General features: G+C 44.1%; 1 protein-coding gene across 4 annotated transcripts in view; it reads left to right on the top strand.

The window, feature by feature from the left end:
- CCDC9 (coiled-coil domain containing 9) overlaps nucleotides 1-10,597 on the top strand; it is a 72,737-nt gene extending 62,140 nt beyond the window's left edge. For 3 of the 4 annotated variants that reach the window (XM_040442172.1, XM_040442173.1, XM_040442174.1), the window contains exons 14-15: nucleotides 189-595; nucleotides 7,882-10,597. In XM_040442172.1, the coding sequence (XP_040298106.1) occupies nucleotides 189-595; nucleotides 7,882-7,911 (437 nt within the window). In that variant the 3' untranslated portion in view covers nucleotides 7,912-10,597. Of the gene's footprint in view, nucleotides 1-188; nucleotides 1,074-7,881 lie in introns of those variants that run through there. The other variant, XM_040442175.1, reaches the window with a different exon arrangement.
- The last annotated feature ends 10,012 nt before the right edge of the window (nucleotides 10,598-20,609 follow it).

The following is a 20,609-nucleotide window of genomic DNA, read 5'->3' as shown; positions in this document are numbered from 1 at the left end:
AAGAGTGTGATTGAAACAATAGGTCATTTTCTGATGACACATTCCCTTTAACCATTGCTGTCTCTTCCTGTGTCTCTGCAGTCCATAGCTGTCTCTTCCTGTGTCTCTGCAGTCCATAGCTGTCTCCCTGGCTCGTGGACAGCTTGTACCCTGTTAATATACTCAGATTGTATTACATTTATTTGCAGAAGAGACCTCGCCAGCTGCAGGAGAGACCTCTCCAGTAGAAGAAGAGACTTCTCTATCCCATGAAGTTACCTCCCCAGCTGCAGGAGAGACCTCTCCACTAAAAGAAGAGATTTCCCTATCCCATGAAGTGACCGCCCCAGCTGAAGAAGGGACCTCCCCAGCTGAAGAAGGGACCTCCCCAGCTGAAGAAGGGACCTCCCCTGCTGAAGAATCAAGCTCCTTTCCTGAAACAGTGAATTCTCTAACCACAGAAGAGACCTCACCAGCTGCAAATGAGACACCACCAAGCGCAGAAAATTCATCAACAGTCTTAATTGAAGCTGAAAAAAATGCACAGGAGACCTCTCAAATTGTGGAAGTGCTGGAAGGAGCTGCAAAATCTGTGCACATTGCTGACTATGAAACGGTTTGTTACAGAAAGGGCTCTGTCTGAACGCTCATCTCCTTTCTTGCATCTGTCTCTTGTGTGGAACGTCATCATTCACTGTCGCTGTCCGGGGCTGTATTGCTGCCACTGCTAACCCACCAGCTGTGCTTTCTTTCTGCATGCTTTGTCTAGTGCTAACTCATTACAGTAAGATTGATGGAACCAGTAGCACATTGTGTATGACCTGCCATTAGTGGTGGGGGAAGGGAAGCAACAACTGATAAGAGCAGATTTTTGACGTAGAAGAGTGGTAGTCATTCAAGTCTGATCAGTCTTTGGTTAGTAAAAACTAGATGAATATTTTATTGTACCAGTACTTAATACTGAACCTGCAAACTGTGGACAAGATACGAACTTGTCTGGTGTAGGAAACCCTTTTTTAAATAACCTATTATTAAAAGGGATGGTCCAATCCCACATTTAGCACCCTAATTTTTAAAGGCCGTGAACTCATTTTGGGCTAAAAATCATGTTTTTAATTGGTCTTTATTAATAGATTGTAAACCGTTTTTATCATACAGGGTTACGTTTCAGCATATCTGCAGAGAATGCTGCAGGCAGACTGCTACTCTATGGACTTGACGCATAGCTCTTATGTCGGAACTCATGACAGCTCAAAAACACTCATTTTATCCAAGACTAATACAGACCTCTCAGGGTGGCCGATCTGCAGTGGTGGTTCCACATACCTGGTCCCCACTGCTGGGTTTGGTCTCTGTCACTCCGGGGCCGGCTCTTCTTCTCTCTGCAGCACTGAAATCAACATCTGTTGATGGGGGACATGTAACCGCTGCAGCCGATCACAGGCGGCAGCGGTGACCTGCTCCCCTTTTGTCACACCAACTGGTCACGTGAGCATGATGCCAGGAGAGCAGGTCAAAGCTGGGGCCAGTGGTTGGCTGCAGCAGTCACATGTCCTCCTGTCCACAGATACTGATTCACCTCTGCAGGGAGTGTAAGAGCTGGCCCTGAAGTGACAGAGACCGAAGCCAGGCCCAGAGACCAAGTATGTGCTATCACTACTGAGGGTTGGCCACTCTGGGAGATCTATATTAGTCTTGGATAACCCCTTTAAACCTTATTCCTATCAGTTTAATAAGAATTTAGCTATAATGAGTGTTTATGAGCTGTCAGGAGTTCAGAGATAAGGGCTACACGTCCAACCATCAGAGCAGCGACCGGGTGGGTTTAGTGTCAATGTCTCTTGACCCCATTAGTCTGATTTCAATTACTATTGTATTATATATGGCCCACGTAAATCTCAGGGGTATTATTAAGCGATTCCTTGTGGGATCTATTCATCTCACCTTCTTTAGGTTGTCATCATATAAATCATGTTTTTTTTTATAGATTGCAAATAAATAATTAATCAAACAAACATGTGAATGTAAGTGTTAGCACCCACCTATTATATTAGCCCGCCCATTATACTTGATCCCCATTTATGAGAATGTGAAAATGAGGTGGGATCTGTTAGTCACCATGTGGATCGGTCATGCAGCGTCTTGGCTTCTGTTATAAATGGAAGCCATAATGCCAGTGTGAAAATGGCCTAAAGGTACCATTATCCAACCTGCTGATTTAGGCAGGACCGGACAATATTCTTATGTCTGTTGGGGGTGCCGATACCCCGGTGATGTTTGAGCGAAGTAAGGATTGGACATGGATTTCAGCATGCCTGATCCTTTGTTCTCAAAGGAGAAAAGTCGTTGCCAAGGTCTTTCAGCAATTTAGTTTCCTTTTCTCATTGAAAACACCCGCACGTCTGGCTAAACTAAGCATGCACATGTACCTCCAATGAGGCGAGGTGAGGCAACTGCCTCAGGCGGTAAAAGCTAGAGACAAGTGGGGGCATTGGCAGCGCCATGGAAAATGAGCGCTTCCATTGTGGAAGTGCTCATCTCTCTATGGTCAACTGTATCACAATATGCCTTTAACATTACAGCTGGAGTGGGGCGCCTTTTCAATTTTCGCCTCAGGCAGCAGAAAGGCTAGGTGCCCCCCCTGTGCACGTGTACGAATGAGTCGGGCGGAATAGCTGCCAGCCGAATGACCATTCAGCCGCTATTAAAGGTATACGTCTAACCCCTTTCGGTGGCGTGTAATATTGTATTTCCCCTGCAATCCCGACTTTAGGCTTAGTGACCCTCAAATGATTCCAGCTTATTGGGGGACTCTTTAAGGTGGGATAGATGATTTCAGATTCTTACCACTAATGATGGTAGATCATCATCTGCTGTGGCGCTGCAATGGTTACCGAGTAGTCAGGAAGTGATATTTCCACATTACACATAATTTATGTATTTTCCCTGTTTCTTAAAAGCTGCACAGAGTGAAAGACGCTCAATAATACATGACCAGAGCCGCAGTGTTGACTCCTTCATTGTCCATTAAGGCAGCCTTGTTAGTAATCTGCTTATGTGACGGTGATTACTGTATTGCTGCGGGAGGTGGGTGTACAGTGAGGAACAGAAGTATTTGAACACCCTGCGATTTTGCAAGTTCTCCCACTTAGAAATCATGTCGGGGTCTGAAATTCACATTGTAGGTGCATTCCCACTCTGAGAGACAGAATAAAAATAAAAAAATTCAGGAAATCACGTTGTATGATTTTTAAAGAATTTATTTGCCTTGCACTGCCGAACATATGTATTTGAACACCTGACAAAATCAGTGTTAATATTTGGTACAGAAGCCTTTGTTTGCAATTACAGAGGTCAAACGTTTCCTGTAGTTCTTGACCAGGTTTGCACACACTGCAACAGGGATTTTGGCCCACTCCTCCACACAGATCTCCTCTAGATCTGTCAGGTTTCGGGGCTGTCGCTGAGCAACACGGAGTTTCAGCTCCCTCTAAAGATGTTCTATTGGATTTAGGTCTAGAGACTGGCTAGGCCACTCCAGAACCTTGATATGCTTCTTACGGAGCCACTCCTTGGTTATCCTGGGTGTGTGTTTCGGGTCGTTGTCATGTTGGAAGACCCAGCCACGACCCATCTTCAATGTTCTGACTGAGGGAAGGAGGTTGTTGCTCAAAATCTCACAATAAATGGCCCCATTCATCCTCTCCTTAATACAGTGCAGTCGTCCTGTCCCCTTCGCAGAAAAGCACCCCCAAAGCATTTTGTTACCACCCCCATGCTTCACAGTAGGGATGGTGTTCTTGGGATGCAACTCATCCTTTTTTTTCCAAACACGACGAGTGAAGTTTAGACCAAAAAGTTCTACTTTGGTCTCATCTGACCACATGACTTTCTCCCATGCCTCCTCTGGATCATCCAGATGGTCATTGGCAAACTTCAGATGGGCCTAGACATGTGATGACTTGAGCAGGGGAACCTTCCGTGCAATGCATGATTTGAAACCATGACGGCGTAGTGCTCTACCGACAGTGACCTTCATGTCATTGACCAGCTCCTCCCTTGTAGTTCTGGGCTGATTCCTCACCTTTCTTATCATCAGTGATACCCCACGAGGTGAGATCTTGCATGGAGCCCCAGTCCGAGGGAGACTGACAGTCGTCTTTAGCCTCTTCCATTTTCTAACAATTGCTCCAACAGTTGATCTATTTTCACCAAGCTGCTTTGCAATTGCCCTGTAGCCCTTTCCAGCCTTGTGGAGTTCCATAATTTTGTCCCTAGTGTCTTTTGACAGCTCTTTGGTCTTGCCCATGGTAGTAGTTGGCATCTGACTGACTGTGGGGTGGACAGGGGTCTTTAAAGAGCTCAGACAGGTGCTTCTAAGTTAGATTAATGAGTGGAGTAGAGGTGGACTTTTTAAAGGCACAGTAACAGGTCTTTGAGAGCCAGAATTCTTTCTGTTTCACAGGTGTTCAAATACTTATGTTCAGCAGAGCAAGACAAATAAATTCTTTAAAAAACATACAATTATTCTGTCTCTCAGAGTGGGAATGTACCTACAATTTGAATTTCAGACCCTTCTATGATTTCTAAGTGGGAGAACTTGCAAAATCGCAGGGTGTTCGAATACTTCTGTTCCTCACTGTACAGGGAGTGCAGAATTATTAGGCAAGTTGTATTTTTGAGGATTAATTTTATTATTGAACAACAACCATGTTCTTAATGAACCCAAAAAACTCATTAATATCAAAGCTGAATATTTTTGGAAGTAGTTTTTAGTTTTAGCTATTTTAGGGGGATATCTGTGTGTGCAGGTGACTATTACTGTGCATAATTATTAGGCAACTTAACAAAAAACAAATATATACCCATTTCAATTATTTATTTTTACCAGTGAAACCAATATAACATCTCAACATTCACAAATATACATTTCTGACATTCAAAAACAAAACAAAAACAAATCAGTGACCAATATAGCCACCTTTCTTTGCAAGGACACTCAAAAGCCTGCCATCCATGGATTCTGTCAGTGTTTTGATCTGTTCACCATCAACATTGCGTGCAGCAGCAACCACAGCCTCCCAGACACTGTTCAGAGAGGTGTACTGTTTTCCCTCCTTGTAAATCTCACATTTGATGATGGACCACAGGTTCTCAATGGGGTTCAGATCAGGTGAACAAGGAGGCCATGTCATTAGATTTTCTTCTTTTATACCCTTTCTTGCCAGCCACGCTGTGGAGTACTTGGATGCGTGTGATGGAGCATTGTCCTGCATGAAAGTCATGTTTTTCTTGAAGGATGCAGACTTCTTCCTGTACCACTGCTTGAAGAAGGTGTCTTCCAGAAACTGGCAGTAGGACTGGGAGTTGAGCTTGACTCCATCCTCAACCCGAAAAGGCCCCACAAGCTCATCTTTGATGATACCAGCCCAAACCAGTACTCCACCTCCACCTTGCTGGCGTCTGAGTCGGACTGGAGCTCTCTGCCCTTTACCAATCCAGCCACGGGCCCATCCATCTGGCCCATCAAGACTCACTCTCATTTCATCAGTCCATAAAACCTTAGAAAAATTAGTCTTGAGATATTTCTTGGCCCAGTCTTGACGTTTCAGCTTGTGTGTCTTGTTCAGTGGTGGTCGTCTTTCAGCCTTTCTTACCTTGGCCATGTCTCTGAGTATTGCACACCTTGTGCTTTTGGGCACTCCAGTGATGTTGCAGCTCTGAAATATGGCCAAACTGGTGGCAAGTGGCATCTTGGCAGCTGCACGCTTGACTTTTCTCAGTTCATGGGCAGTTATTTTGCTCCTTGGTTTTTCCACACGCTTCTTGCGACCCTGTTGACTATTTTGAATGAAACGCTTGATTGTTCGATGATCACGCTTCAGAAGCTTTGCAATTTTAAGAGTTCTGCATCCCTCTGCAAGATATCTCACTATTTTTGACTTTTCTGAGCCTGTCAAGTCCTTCTTTGACCCATTTTGCCAAAGGAAAGGAAGTTGCCAAATAATTATGCACACCTAATATAGGGTGTTGATGTCATTGGACCACACCCCTTCTCATTACAGAGATGCACATCACCTAATATGCTTAATTGGTAGTAGGCTTTCGAGCCTATACAGCTTGGAGTAAGACAACATGCATAAAGAGGATGATGTGGTCAAAATACTCATTTGCCTAATAATTCTGCACGCAGTGTATGTGCATTACCTGCTCTTATATACAGATAGACTCTGTGATATTGTAATGTCATATCATATCCTGTCCTCGTGTGGAATGACCTTCTACTCCACATCACTAATGCAATATGTAACCAGGACTTATACGGGGACATTTTTCACGCCAAAAGTGGAGTATAGGTGTCGCACATCTTGCCGGCTTATGTGCGGCAAAACTTGTGACTTTTCTTCTCTCAGGTCCCTTTTTAAAGTAATGAGAAAAGGGAGTGTGACATGAGCGGGGAAGCAGGTGGGTTTTCGGCATGGAAAATGGCTAAGCCAGCAAGAGGGCTGGCGTAGAGGGCAGTATATCGCACGGCCTGCTGGATTAGGTGCCAAAAATTTTATAGAGCTCTGCTCTTCTACCTAATTTTGGCGCTTCCTCCAGCAGCGCAGAGGGACTTGAGACCGGCGTAGAAAACGACGGTCTTAATAAATGTCTCCTATAGTGTCTTATCAATGGTCCAGGGATACAATTTTTTTTATTGTGGTCTTCTAGTGTATTCAAATGCAAAATCTATTCCTTCTAACCCCCTCATACACATGCATGCTTGGTCAAGCATGCATCCGGAGAGTAAGCTAAACTACTTTTCGCCCTTGAGAATAAAAGGATCAAGCACGCCCATTACTTCTGTCCCCTATCATCTGCCATTAGCGGATAATCTGGTGAGCCTCAAACATATAAGATAGTTAGCAAGTCCCACCAAAATCAAAGTGTTGGCCCTTCATTTCATCTAATGTGTATGACCACCTTGAAGGGTACGTCCACATGGGACATAAAACCATCCAATGCAAATGAGTTAGATGCAGATTTTGCCAAGGATTTCAGTCTCTGCATTGCAAAGGGTGAATTCCACAGAGGGAAACTGCAGCATAAATTGATGTGCTGTGGATTTAAAACCCGCACTAGAGGACAGTTTAGGCTGTGGATTTTTTTCTTGCAGTGCCTGAATGAGATTTCTTCAAATCTCATCGGCTTGCCTGATACAATAAAATGCTGCACATTTGTTGCATCACTGTGGTTAATCTGCAGTATTTCCGTCTGGTGTGGATATACGGTATTGCAGCTTTATCTATGAGTTGCATAAGGCGGTGGCAGTATTTGACATGTACTTTTTGAGTTTTTTTTATACAGAACTCCAGATCCCTTACATAGCCACAAATAGTATAACTCTGGCTTCCTGCAGCTGCTACTAGAGGGAGCTTAGGGGTTTTCAACAGTAAGTACTCCCTCTAATGGTGACTGCAGGCAGCCAGATTTTTATCGTTTGTGATGGAGGTCTGTGTCAGAAAAAATGCTTGAAACAAGGCACCAATGTCTGTTATATGTGGTGCTATGAGTGTATACTGGTCATCGTACTGGGAAGATAGTTATGGGACCCACCAACAAGAGATGAAAGAGATCTGCAACCCTGAATGAAAGTGGAATCGCAATGCATGGCCTGGTATATGTTTCCGCTGATATGATTATAGGGCTATTTCGATTTCCTGACCGCATGGGGGCATACATCTCCTTGGCTTTCCTATGCATGCTGTTTACTTTATGCCGTGTTGTCTATATGTACAATGCATGTTCTACTATATACTGTGTTCATGCTTCAACCGTATTATCTATAGCGCCAAGACCTGGTGATCACTGTCCACATGATCATAACAGATCATCTTGTCTTTTTTCTTCCTCCTGTAGCAAATTATGGAGGTTCCACCATCATCCTGACCAAGATCTTCACCGAAACGTTTCTCAGGCATCTCCCCTGTCCAGACATGCATTCACCCACAGCAAGCTTTGGGTTGACGTGAACACTTATGTTCCAGTCCACTACTATATTTATTGCTCCAGGTCATGCCGGTGTTTTTATGGTGGCTAGTAACGCTTGCAGGAAGGGTCTTTGGGGAAGGCTGAGTATCTTCATCTGTGGAGAACCTGCTTACAGGCAATATTAGGCACAGCTGTGTCCATGCACTACAAGTGACATACTAATTATTAGACTCATCCTATATAATATTACTTTGGAAATGCATTTTGGAACGCCTCACTTATTGCCGAAATATTGACTGTGCAATGCTCTGTACGTGTTCTTAAATTCTGTATTCACCAGTAGGCTGCAGCTTTACATGCAGCCTACTGACTGAGGTACACACCTAGAACCCATCTGACAGAAGAAGCTAAAAACGTATAACTTTCTAAGGGCCTGTTCACATGGCGGGTTTTACCGCAGAATTTTAAAGCAGACAGCCATTCCGAAATACATCTTAATGTGAGGCAGCGCTGAGGAACAGGGAGTGGCTGCTGAAAGGCCATGCTGAGAAAGGACATGTTTGTCCTCGGTGGGGCCATGGGTTTAAGCCGCCGCTTTGTGATCCTCTGTGCTGCCTTCCATTGGGATGTATGGGGGACAGAAAGGACACAGACGGGTTTTCAGCAGAATTTTGGCACTTCTGTCGGCATCGAAATTCCGTAGTAAAACACACTGTGTGAACGGGCCCTTAAAGTAAATCTCCCATACCACTGTAGCTCCAGTATGCACTTTTTTTTTTACTTGCCTAGACCTGAGTTTTGTTCTATAGAAACCTCCAAATCTCTTGCATAGCCACAAATGATAATACTCTGGCTGCTTGCAGCGGCCACTAGAGGGAGCTTAGGAGCTTTCAACAGTATACACTAAGTGCTCCCTCTAGTGGTGCCTGCAGGCAGACAGCATTTTATCGTTTTTGACTATGTAAGGGATTGGGAGGTCTTTATCTGAAAAACTGCTTGAAACACTGTAAAGATATATTAGGACTATAATTAATACATCATTTTGAACTAATTTAGGTTAAAAATGTGTTTCAAAGGGTTATCACACAATAATTATTATGGAATTATAGGATATTATAGGATATTTCCTTGAAGAGTGGACATTCACTCTATGTGCATTGTAACCAACAGTCTCAAATTTTCCAGGACTGTCTCTGATTTTCAGAGACAGTCCTGACAAATTTGGACTGTCCCAAGCCAAAAAATGGGTGGGACTTATGCAAGATCCACCCATAAATGGGGGCAGGGCTTACATACCTCAATGTATGTCAATGCTCACAACATTTTTATTTTATTTTCAGCCTTTAGATGGTGGTAAAGAGGTCTTTTCAATAATTGTGCAGTGAATAAGACAGTGATGAAGCTTCCTTATTTACAGTAATATATAGATTTACAGTAATATATATTTATTATATTCTTACTTGGGGAGCGTCCCAGAATCCCCCAATTCATTTTTAATTTATTAATTTTGAAATTTGTTAATACAAATCATTTCTGACAAGTGGATGATCTGGGGAACAATCATGTTCATGATGGAAGCCACTAGAGTCCTTGACTGAATATATTGGGACACAAATAAATCACTAAACATGGAAGTCCATCAAAAATAATATTACAAATGATAGTAATATACCCTTAAAGGGTAGGTTCACCTTTATTCATCATTTTACAGTTTGCCTTTAGCGTTAAATGGATCATTTTGTGTACGGAAACCATTTTTAGATACTCTATTAGGGACAGTCTTTGTTGTCTGTAGCAACCAATCACAGCTAAGCTTTAATTTCTTATAGTGCTCTTCAAAGATGAAAGCTGTGCTGTGATTGGTTGCTATAGGCAACAAAGATGGTTCATCTTTTAGACAGTTTTTAGAAAACCTCCCCCAAATAGTCAATAGACGAGGCCCTAACAGTCAAAGCAGAGAGTGTCTACAAAGAGAGAATTAGCCGTCTGAATATACCCTAAGCTCGGCATTAAAATGCATCTCTGTTATGGCCGAGTGAAACTAGCTTTAGCAATTTAAAGAGCATTGGGGTCATTTATCAAACTGGTGAAAAGTAGAACTGGTTTAGTTGCCCATAGCAACCAATCAGATTCCATCTTTCATTTTTGACAGCTCCTTTAGAAAATGAAAGGTGGAATCTGTTTGGCTGCTATGGGCAACTAAGCCAGTTCTACTTTACACCAGTTTGATAAATGACCCCACATCTGTCAGCTGGATCAAGCCTATTAAATCAGGCATACAGTCTGTTAGGGTTCATCATGCTGAGTGAAATGACCCCCTCCCTTGTTAAAATCCGTCGCCCCATTTTTGAGAAATCTGCTGTTTCATTTATGGGGTAAAGGGGAATTTAGTGCACTGGAAGGTGGGCCTAACTCCTCGAAGCACCCATTCACCACTGCTTGTCCCCTGAGCCTCTCCTTGAGGGAGAGGTCAGTCATCCTCTCTGACTTATTCCCTGTAATGCGCCATTGACTCAGAATTGGGGAAAGCTGACTAAAGATGTATTGCACATGCGCTGTTTGAAGATTAACTGGCGAATGCGCAGGATTACAGGCAGGAAGACAGTGAAGATGTCTGGCCCTGTCTCTTAAAGGGAGGGGGAGTGACTAATGCAAAAGGTAGTGGCGAGGCACTGCTCAGAGGCGCTTAGCTCACCCATCGGTGCACTGAACGCCTCATTAGCGTATGACATAAACTCAAAAATGGGGCCAGTGATTTCAAAAAGAGAGGGGTTGTTTCACTCAGCACAATCAACCTCATTATACCCCACCCCCACCTGCAGGACCTGTCAGGTGAAGCTACTTACCTGCTTCCTGACACTCATCTCCATCTCCTAGGGTCCACCGCTGGCTTCTCCGGACTTCTAGCACCGCTGGTAAACATCCAGCACGGTCGATGATCATGTGCACCCCTACAGCCAATGCGGTGAGGTGTCCCTCAAGTGGCACGTCACATGATAGGCGTAATCCTACTGACAAATACCCTTTATGGATAGCAGTAGTAAAGCAGAATTGTGAAGGACCGCAAAATACATACGGCCGTGTGCACAAGGCCTTAAACTGAGCACATGCAACCAGCTCAGTGAGATGGACAAAAAAATAAGGAAAAGAACAAACAGCAGGTGGCGCAAAACTACCACAAGAGGACACAGTTTTAAATTAGAGGGGCAAAGGTTTAAAAGTAATATAAGGAAGTATTACTTTACTGAGAGAGTAGTGGATGCATGGAATAGCCTTCCTGCAGAAGTGGTAGCTGCAAATACAGTGAAGGAGTTTAAGCATGCATGGGATAGGCATAAGGCCTTCCTTCATATAAGATAGGGCCAGGGGCTATCCATAGGATTCAGTATATTGGGCAGACTAGATGGGCCAAATGGTTCTTATCTGCCGACACATTCTATGTTTCTATGTTTCTATGCTATACAGATACATTTTATTGACTAGCTCACTGGCTATACAAAATTTTTAATGACATGCAATTACAAAAGGATCCAGGTGCTGGATTTGAAAAATGTAGGATATTTTTCGTGACACAACTCCTTTAAAGGGGTTCTGCACTTTGTTTTAACTGATGATCTATCCTCTGGATAGATCATCAGCATCTGATCGGCGGGGGTCCGACACCCGGGACACCCGCCGATCAGCTGTTTGAGAAGGCAGCGGCGCTCCAGTAGCGCCGCGGCCTTCTAACTGTTTACCGCCGGCCCAGTGACGTCACGACTAGTATCAACTAGCGTGGGCGGGGCTAAGCTCCATTCAAGTGAACAGAGCTTAGTTCCGCCCACGCTAGTACTAATACTAGTCGTGACATCAGTGGGTCGGTGGTAAACAGTGAGAAGGCCGCGGCGCTGCTGGAGCGCCGCTGCCTTCTCAAACAGCTGATCAGCGGGGGTCCCGGGTGTCGGACCCCCGCCGATCAGATGCTGATGATCTATCCAGAGGATAGATCATCAGTTAAAACAAAGTGCAGAACCCCTTTAAAGAGGACCTTTCATCGGTCCAAACATTGTGAGCTAAGTATCATGATCTGTACAGCGGCGCCCAGGGATCTCACTGCACTTACTATTATCCCTGGGCGCCGCTCCGTTCTCCTGCTATGCCCTCCTGTATCTTCGGTCACTTGGTTATAGTAGGCGGAAACTGCCCTTGTTCTCGTGGGCGTCTCCTTCTCCCAGGCTGTAGCGCTGGCCAATCGCAGCGCAGAGCTCACAGCCTGGGAGAAGGAGACGCCCACGAGAACAAGGGCAGTCTCCTCCTACCATAACCAAGTCCCCTTTGTCTCCACCTACTATAAACCCAGTGACCGAACATACCGAAGGGCATAGCGGGAGAACGGAGCGGCAGTAAGATCCCCGGGCGCCGCTGTACAGATCATGACACTTAGTTCACAATGTGTGAACCGATAAATGGTCCTCTTTAAGGATCATTTCTTTGTAAGTGAAGCTTTAGGTCCATTTTAAGCGTGAAAAAATCTAGGGACCACCAATATGGCTGCCAGTATAGCTCTCATATGGCTTTTCCACCATCTATGATGTGACAGGGGACTTATTACTACATAATTAAGTAGAATGGTTATTTGTGATTCTAAAAGAAACTGGGTGACCACCCGTGTACCCCCTGCGGTGACAGCCATATTAGTAGTCACTAAGCCTTATCAGAGGCTCGACTTTTAAGTAACTTGAGGATTCAAAGACTCGGATACAGACATTGCTGTCTGCTCAATGTCATTATTATCCCGGACATCTAACGGTATCTGGAGACCCTAGAATTGTGATCTGTATGTTTCAACCCTTCATCATTTGCTATATTGTGTCTGTTCACATAAAATCTATACACTGTGATTATTTTTTAATGTATGGAAATGTATTTATTGCCTACAGCATCCCTGCTCTGTATTTCTGTATATACTGACCTTGTATACATAGGCATCTCTTCTCTTCCATGCTGCATTGTCAGGTTTGCACATTCTCTATGTAGTTTGAGTTGCTCAGCAGCGAACACTGTTAATTAGCTGCAATATACGAGAGTAAGCATACACCGTACCGCTGAGTTGTGTCATTTGTCCCGGGGCTGTGAAAGTGAGTGCGACTAGGTATGTGTGATAACCATGCCCTGATGGGCAGAATGGACACCAGTCATTATCAGGGGTTGTGACTACTTGGCAGTCGATGTCACAAGAGTCTCCATCGCTTCTCTGACCTTGAAATCTCTCTATACACAGACCGTTCTATGGATACAACGATATAAATCCATAGTTGTAGAAATCCCTATGCAGTTGGCTCCCTCTAGTGGTGGCAGCAGGAAGGCAGAATAGCTATCGACCACTATCTCTCCCAACCCCCTATACACATAGATGCTCATAGACTGGGCATTATAACCCCTTTCCTGACCAGGCTTACTTTGCTTCTTTTTTTTTTTTTTTAGCAAATGCGTCTTTGAAACAGTTTTTTCCACTTGGTTAAGTGAATAATTTTTGTGCATTTTTTCGATGATACATGGGGGGCTTTAATTTTATGTAATCTTTAAGTATTTTTTTGTTTTTATTTTTTTACTAGGTGAAGGACCTGGCTTTGCTCAGGTATATTTAATCTATTTCATTTAGGCCTCATGCACACGACCGTTTTTGTGCTCCGCAAAAAATGCGGCTCGGGTCCGGACCCATTTACTTCAATGGCCCCGCAAAAAAAATATAGCATTTCCTATTCTTGTCCGTATTGCGGACAAGAGTAGGCATTTCTACAATGGGCCACCCGTTTCGTTCCGCAAATTGCGGAAGGCACGTGGGTGGCTTCAGTTTTTTGCAGATCCGCGGTTTGCGGACCGCAAAAAACGGCTCGGTCGTGTGCATGAGGACTTAATGTTTGTGTGTGTCGTTAAAAGATATCTAAAGCACCCCGCCCCCTTAACAGTGACCTCCACAGTCCCCCATCCCTTAACACTGACCCCCCCCCTCCCCACAGTGCCCCGTCCCTCCACAGCAGCCCACCCCCTTAACTTTGACCTTTACAGCAACCTTCCCCTTTAACAGTGAGTTTCACAGCACACCACCCCCTTGACAGTGACCTCCACAGGGGCCTGCCCCCTTAACAGTGGCCTTTACAGCAATCTGCCCCTTAACACTGACCTCCATAGCGGACCATCCCCTTAACTGTGACCTCCACAGCAGCCTGCCCCTAGGGTGGTCAGAGGTCCAGTTTTAGGCCTGAGAGTCCGACTTTCAGACTCCCTGTCCTCCGTCTGGCGCAGGGCCTAGACGGACACAAGGATGTCCTGTTGAACAGCTCACTCTCAGACAGCAGCACTGTGCTGTCTGAGTGTGAGCTGCAGGGAGAAAGTCACCCTCCCTCCCACGCCTGCAGCTGACAGAAGTTGATTTTTAACTTGATTTTTTCAATCCCTGTCGGCTGAGGAGTGGGAGGGGGCGTGGCCTAACCAGATCAGGGTGTGGCTTAGCGGGACCTAGAAGTTGATTTTTAACTTCATTTTTTCAATCTCTGTCGGCTGAGGAGTGGGAGGGGACGTGGCATAACCGGATCATGGGCGTGTCCTTTTGAACAGCTCACTCTAAGACAGCAGCACTGTGCTGTCTAAGTGTGAGCTGCAGGAAGAAATTCACCCTCTCTCCCACCTCTGCAGCTGACAGAAGTTGATTTTTACCTTGATTTTTTCAATCTCCGTCAGCTGAGGAGTGGGATGGGGGCGTGGCCTAACTGGATCGGGGTGTGGCTTAGTGAGACCTGGGGGCTAGGTTTTAAGTTCGTCTTTTGAGGGTGGACACATTGTGGCAGGGGGCGTGTCTGGGCTTCTTCCTGCAAGAGTGACGCCCCTCTGGGCACCTTACTGGCTCATTTGCATACCAAATAAACTGGATTTTCAGAGGATAAAAAACATCTATTGCTGGAACAAAGGAACATCTGGAAATAAGGTAATAAGTGCTATTAGGCCATGGCTTTACTTCAATAGCGATTATCCCGGTGACAGATTTCCTTTAAAGCTCTCCTACAACAGTGAAGATAAATGGCTGAGTTGTTATGAAAACCTGTGTCAAACTGTGTATGTGAATGCTAAAGGCCTGCGAAATTCTATTGGCTGATAAGGATCATGTGACCAAGCTTCTATTGGCTAATGCATTTTTTTGGGAATATCTCCGGAACAGTACGTCCTAGAGACCTGATATACCTGTGTGCCAAATTTTGTGATTGTAAATGCGACGGTGCGGATTCCTTCAGCGGACAAACATACATACACATACACTCAACTTTATATATTAAAATGTTCATAAAGTGTAGAAACACAGTCGGCACTGCTCAATGTGGTTTAATGTCCAGCAGGATTCACATCCATACGATCTGTCTTGCAGTGTTTATGGTGGTGCTCAGCTTAATATAATGTTGAATCGCAGTTTTTTTGAAAGAGGAACAGAGAAATAGCCCCACTCACCATATATTTTTATTTCCACTTTCAGCTTTATTCCAGGTTAAAATCACAGCAGATGCGGGTCCCTGCACAGAAGCACAAGGCAACAGCCGTTTTTCGCTAAACAGCACTTTGTCAAGCCTCCCGTGACATGGTGGTGGTGGTGGTGGTGGTGGGGGTAAATACCTCTCTCCCACCACCACGTCAGAGCCAGACAGGTGAAACAATCACATCTACAAACAGTTTGTAAACATTAAGTGAATCAATCATATAAAGACAGTCAGGTCATTCTTATCATTCAAACCTAATGACCCCATGGCATTAATTGTTATAATCTATTCAGCTTCCTTTTGTAATAAGATACGTTTTCTATCTCCTCCTCGCATTGGTAATTTAACTACTTCTATGCCTGCACATTTTAGGACCTCTTGCCTTCCTTGATGCATGTCATGTATGTGCTCAATAAGACGTGTAGCTCCAATGCCGGTTTCTATTGATTTCTTATGCTTCCTAAAACGCACATATAGGGCTCTGTAAGTTTTACCTATGTAGAAACGTCCGCATGGGCAGAAAACAACATAAACAACAAACTTTGTTTTGTCTAACTGTATGTTCCATACTGCCCATTCGTACCTGTGTGCCTCTGTGCATAAAATCACACATAGAGCAGTGTCCAAGCCTAAAATTCCTCCTTGGTCCCCAACGATCTAGCACGGTGGCTCAGGCTGGGGTCCCAGGTTTGAATCCGACCAAGGACAACATCTGCATGGAGTTTGTATGTTTGCAAAGACATACTGATAGGGAACTTGTGAGCCCCATTGGAATATGTCAGTGTGAGTGCCAATGCGTTTTCAAACAGCTGATCGGCGGTGTCCCGGGTGTTGGATCCCTACTGATCATAAATGTCTTGGAAAACCCCTTTAAAGTGACTGTCCAGTCATAACTTCAAAGATACTTTGTAAGTCAGTACCTACAGGGGATGATTACCTCCTCAGATCTTGCTCCTCTGTGGCTTGTCACAACAGTTTAGCTACAGAACCAACAGGGAATGTAAGGTAGTCTGAGACACACCCCTTGGGCAAGATTTATCATTACTCTGACAGCTCACTCCACTTTCACATATGGCTAAAGTCAGTTTTAGCCAAGTCAGATTTATGATCGGCCCTTTAAGACTGTAATAAATGTGGTTTGTCGGTAGCAGTTTATCCGTCAGTAAGCAGCTTTACAAAAGTCGCAAGTTTTTATGAAAAAGTTGCATGTTCTATTAAAAAGTCCTCACTGGAGTGAAATTGCGACTTTTTTGCGACTTTTTAAAAAGTCCCAATAGTAAATCTGTCTAGAGATTTATTTACATAAGAAAACACGCCCACTTTCAGAAAACTGGCGAGCATAGTGCAGAGCAGAAAAAAGTTGCAAATTTGTGCGCAGTTTTAGCGTTTGGGACTTTTTTGGGGACTTTTTGGGGGACTTTTTCACTCCATTATTCTGACCTGAGCTAATGATAAATCTGGCCCCTTGTCTCCTAATTAGTTCAATATGCTGCCCTGACCCGACTCCTTGCAGATGTTGTCCTTGGTCGGATTCGAACCTGGGACCCCAGCCTGAGCCATTCGAACCTGGGACCCTAGCCTGCAGCTCTGCCTCCTCTGATTGGCTGCTGTTTAGAAGCCAAATCTATCAGAGGCTCAGCAGGAAGTAAGTGCAGGAAGAGTGGATTTACATGAAAGAATCATAATAAATACAGATTAAAAAAATACCAGGAGGAAAAGATGATTATCAGGTCATTTCTGCGGGAAAATGAGCCTTGGAAAGGAGAGCCTGGATGGGCGCTTTAATTCTCTCTGTATAAATGTCAGCCTGACTGTTCCCAGCGAACACAGTCTGAGAGCCTCCTGTCAGGTCATCCATTCACTGCCAGAATCAGATTTTCTGTGACATCTCATGTATGGAGTCTGTGGATCCGTAATTATCTGGCAAACGCTACACTTCATCTTCTCTACACAAATCACCCACATATAGTGAGGAACAGAAGTATTTGAACCCTGGGATTTTGCAAGTTCTCCCACTCAGAAATCATGGAGGGGTCTGAAATTCACATTGTAGGTACATTCCCACTCTGAGAGACAGAATGAAAATAAAAAAATCAGGAAATCACATTGCATGATTTTTAAAGAATTTATTTGGCCTGCACTGCTGAACATAAGTATTTGAACACCTGAGAAACACAAGAATTCTGGTTCTCAAAGACCTGTTACTGTGCCTTTAAAAAGTCCACCTCTACTCCACTCATTCATCTAACTTAGTAGCACCTGTCTGAGCTCTTTAAAGACCCCTGTCCACCCCACAGTCAGTCAGACGCCAACTACTACCATGGGCAAGACCAAAGAACTTTCAAAAGACACCAGAGACAAAATTGTGGACCTCCACAAGGCTGGAAAGGACTACGGGAAATTGCCAAGCAGCTTGGTGAAAATAGATCAACTGTTGGAGCAATTGTTAGAAAATGGAAGAGGCTAAAGACGACTGTCAGTCTCCCTCGGACTGGGGCTCCATGCAAGATCTCACCTCGTGGGGTATCACTGATGATAAGAAAGGTGAGGAATCAGCCCAGAACTACAAGGGAGGATCTGGTCAATGACATGAAAAGAGCTGGGGCCACAGTTTTAAAGGTCACTGTCGGTAGAACACTACGCCGTCATGGTTTCAAATCATGCATTGCACGGAAGGTTCCCCTGCTCAAGTCATTACATGTCCAGGCCCGTCTGAAGTTTGCCAATGACCATCTGGAGGATCCAGAGGAGGCATGGGAGAAAGTCATGTGGTCAGATGAGACCAAAGTAGAACTTTTTGGTCTAAACTTCACTCGTCGTGTTTGGAGGAAAAAGAAGGATGAGTTGCATCCCAAGAACACCATCCCTACTGTGAAGCAGGGGCGGACACAGGCAGCAAAGGGCCCCTGTGTAAAGGATGTACCTGGACCCCCCCTGCCCCCAAACCAAAAATACAAATATAAACATATATGTGCAAATAAAAAACATCTTGTGAATATGTTTACAATATGTACAGTGGATATAAAAAGTCTACACACCCCTGTTAAAATGTCAGGTTTCTGTGATGTAAAAAAATTAGACAAAGATATATCATTTCAGAACTTTTTCCACCTTTAATGTGACCTATAAACTGTACAACTCAATTGAAAAACAAACTGAAATCTTTTAGGTAGAGGGAAGAAAAAATATAAAAATAAAATAATATGGTTACATAAGTGTGCACACACTTAAACTAGTACTTTATTGAAGCACCTTTTGATTTTATTACAGCACTCAGTCTTTTTGGGTATGAGTCTATCAGCATGGCACATTTTGACTTGGCAAGATTTGCCCACTCTTCTTTGCAAAAACACTCCAAATCCGTCAGATTGCGAGGGCATCTCCTGTGCACAGCCCTCTTCAGATCACCCCACAGATTTTCAATCGGATTCAGGTCTGGGCTCTGGCTGGGCCATTCCAAAGCTTTAATCTTCTTCTGGTGAAGCCCTTCCTTTGTTGATTTGGATGTATGCTTTGGGTCGTTGTCATGTTGAAAGATGAAGTTTCTCTTCATGTTCAGCTTTCTAGCAGAAGCCTGAAGGTTTTGTGCCAATATTGACTGGTATTTGGAACTGTTCATAATTCACTCTAGCTTAACTAAGGCCTCAGTTCCAGCTGAAGAAAAACAGCCCCTTGGCATGATGCTGCCACCACCATGCTTCACTGTGGGTATGGTGTTCTTTTGGTGATGTGCAGTGTTGTTTTTGCACCAAACATATCTTTTGGAATTATGGCCAAAAAGTTCAACCTTGGTTTCATCAGAACTTAACACCTTTTCCCACATGCTTTTGGGAGACTTCAGATGTGGTTTGGATGTTTTTCTTCGTAAGAAAAGGCTTTTGTCTTGCCACTCTACCCCATAGCCCAGACATATGAAGAATACGGGAGATTGTGGTCACATGTACCACACAGCCAGTACTTGCCAGATATTCCTGCAGCTCCTTTAATGTTGCTGTAGACCTCTTGGTCGCCTCCCAGACCAGTTTTCTTCTCGTCTTTTCATCAATTTTGGAGGGACGTCCAGTTCTTGGTAATGTCACTGTTGTGCCATATTTTCTCCACTTGATGATGACTGTCTTCACTGTGTTCCATGGTATATCTAATGCCTTGGAAATTCTTTTGTACCCTTCTCCTGACTGATACCTTTTAACAATGAGATTTTTGTTTTCTTCCCTCCACCTAAAAGATTTCAGTTTGTTTTTCAATTGAGTGGTACAGTTTATAGGTCACATTAAAGGTGGAAAAAGTTCTGAAATGATTTATCTTTGACTAATTTTTTTTATATCATAGAAACCTGACATTTTAACAGGGGTAGACTTTTTATATCCACTGTATATATATTCTTTTCATACTAGTTCACGCCTCTAACTCTGCCCAAAGCATAACTATACATACCCAGTCCCCTTAATGCTTCCACATAGTAATTATTCCCCCTTTGTGCCAGTACATAGTAGTTATGTCCAGATATGTGCCCCCTCATGGTAGTAATGGTCAGATATGTGCCCCCTTCACAGGAAGTTAAAAAAATATACTCACCTAGTTCCTCAGGATCACAGCTCAGCCGCTGGCGCTCCACAGCAGCAGCAGGATGTAGTGTCTCACATTGCTCTGCTGGTCTGTGTAGGAGGAGGAGCAGATTCCCCGCCGCACCGCTCTTCCTCATACACAGACCAGCAGTGTGATGGGTGACACTACATCCTGCTACTGCTGTGGAGCCAGGTCCATATTTAGATTTGATGCTGCCCTAGGAACTTTAGTGCCAGCTTTCTCCTACCAATGAAGTCCATAGCTGATCGTAAAATATTCCCTAGGCCTTCAGCTATCCCTCAGGACTCCCTCATACCCTTGGACAATTAAAGGACTGACCTGTTATGTGTGCGCTTGGCAGCTCTAGGCATCTGTGCTGGTCCCATGTTCATTGCTCAAAAAAATAATGTTTTATTATATTATATAACTGCCGCGCCCTCTGCACTTTAACATAGCCCGGTGGGATGACATTTTCACTGCCAGTTACTGTCAAAGTAGACAGGGAGCGGCAGTTGCAGAGAGAGCAGAGCCTCTAGGTGTAATGGTAACACCCCTGTTGCTCCTAGAGGATCATTTACATATATT

Source organism: Bufo bufo, chromosome 8, assembly GCF_905171765.1.
Source record: "Bufo bufo chromosome 8, aBufBuf1.1, whole genome shotgun sequence".
Classification (NCBI taxonomy): Eukaryota; Metazoa; Chordata; class Amphibia; order Anura; family Bufonidae; genus Bufo; species Bufo bufo.
The sequence above is the reverse complement of the archived record's forward strand: the minus strand, read 5'-3'. Positions and strand labels throughout refer to the sequence as shown.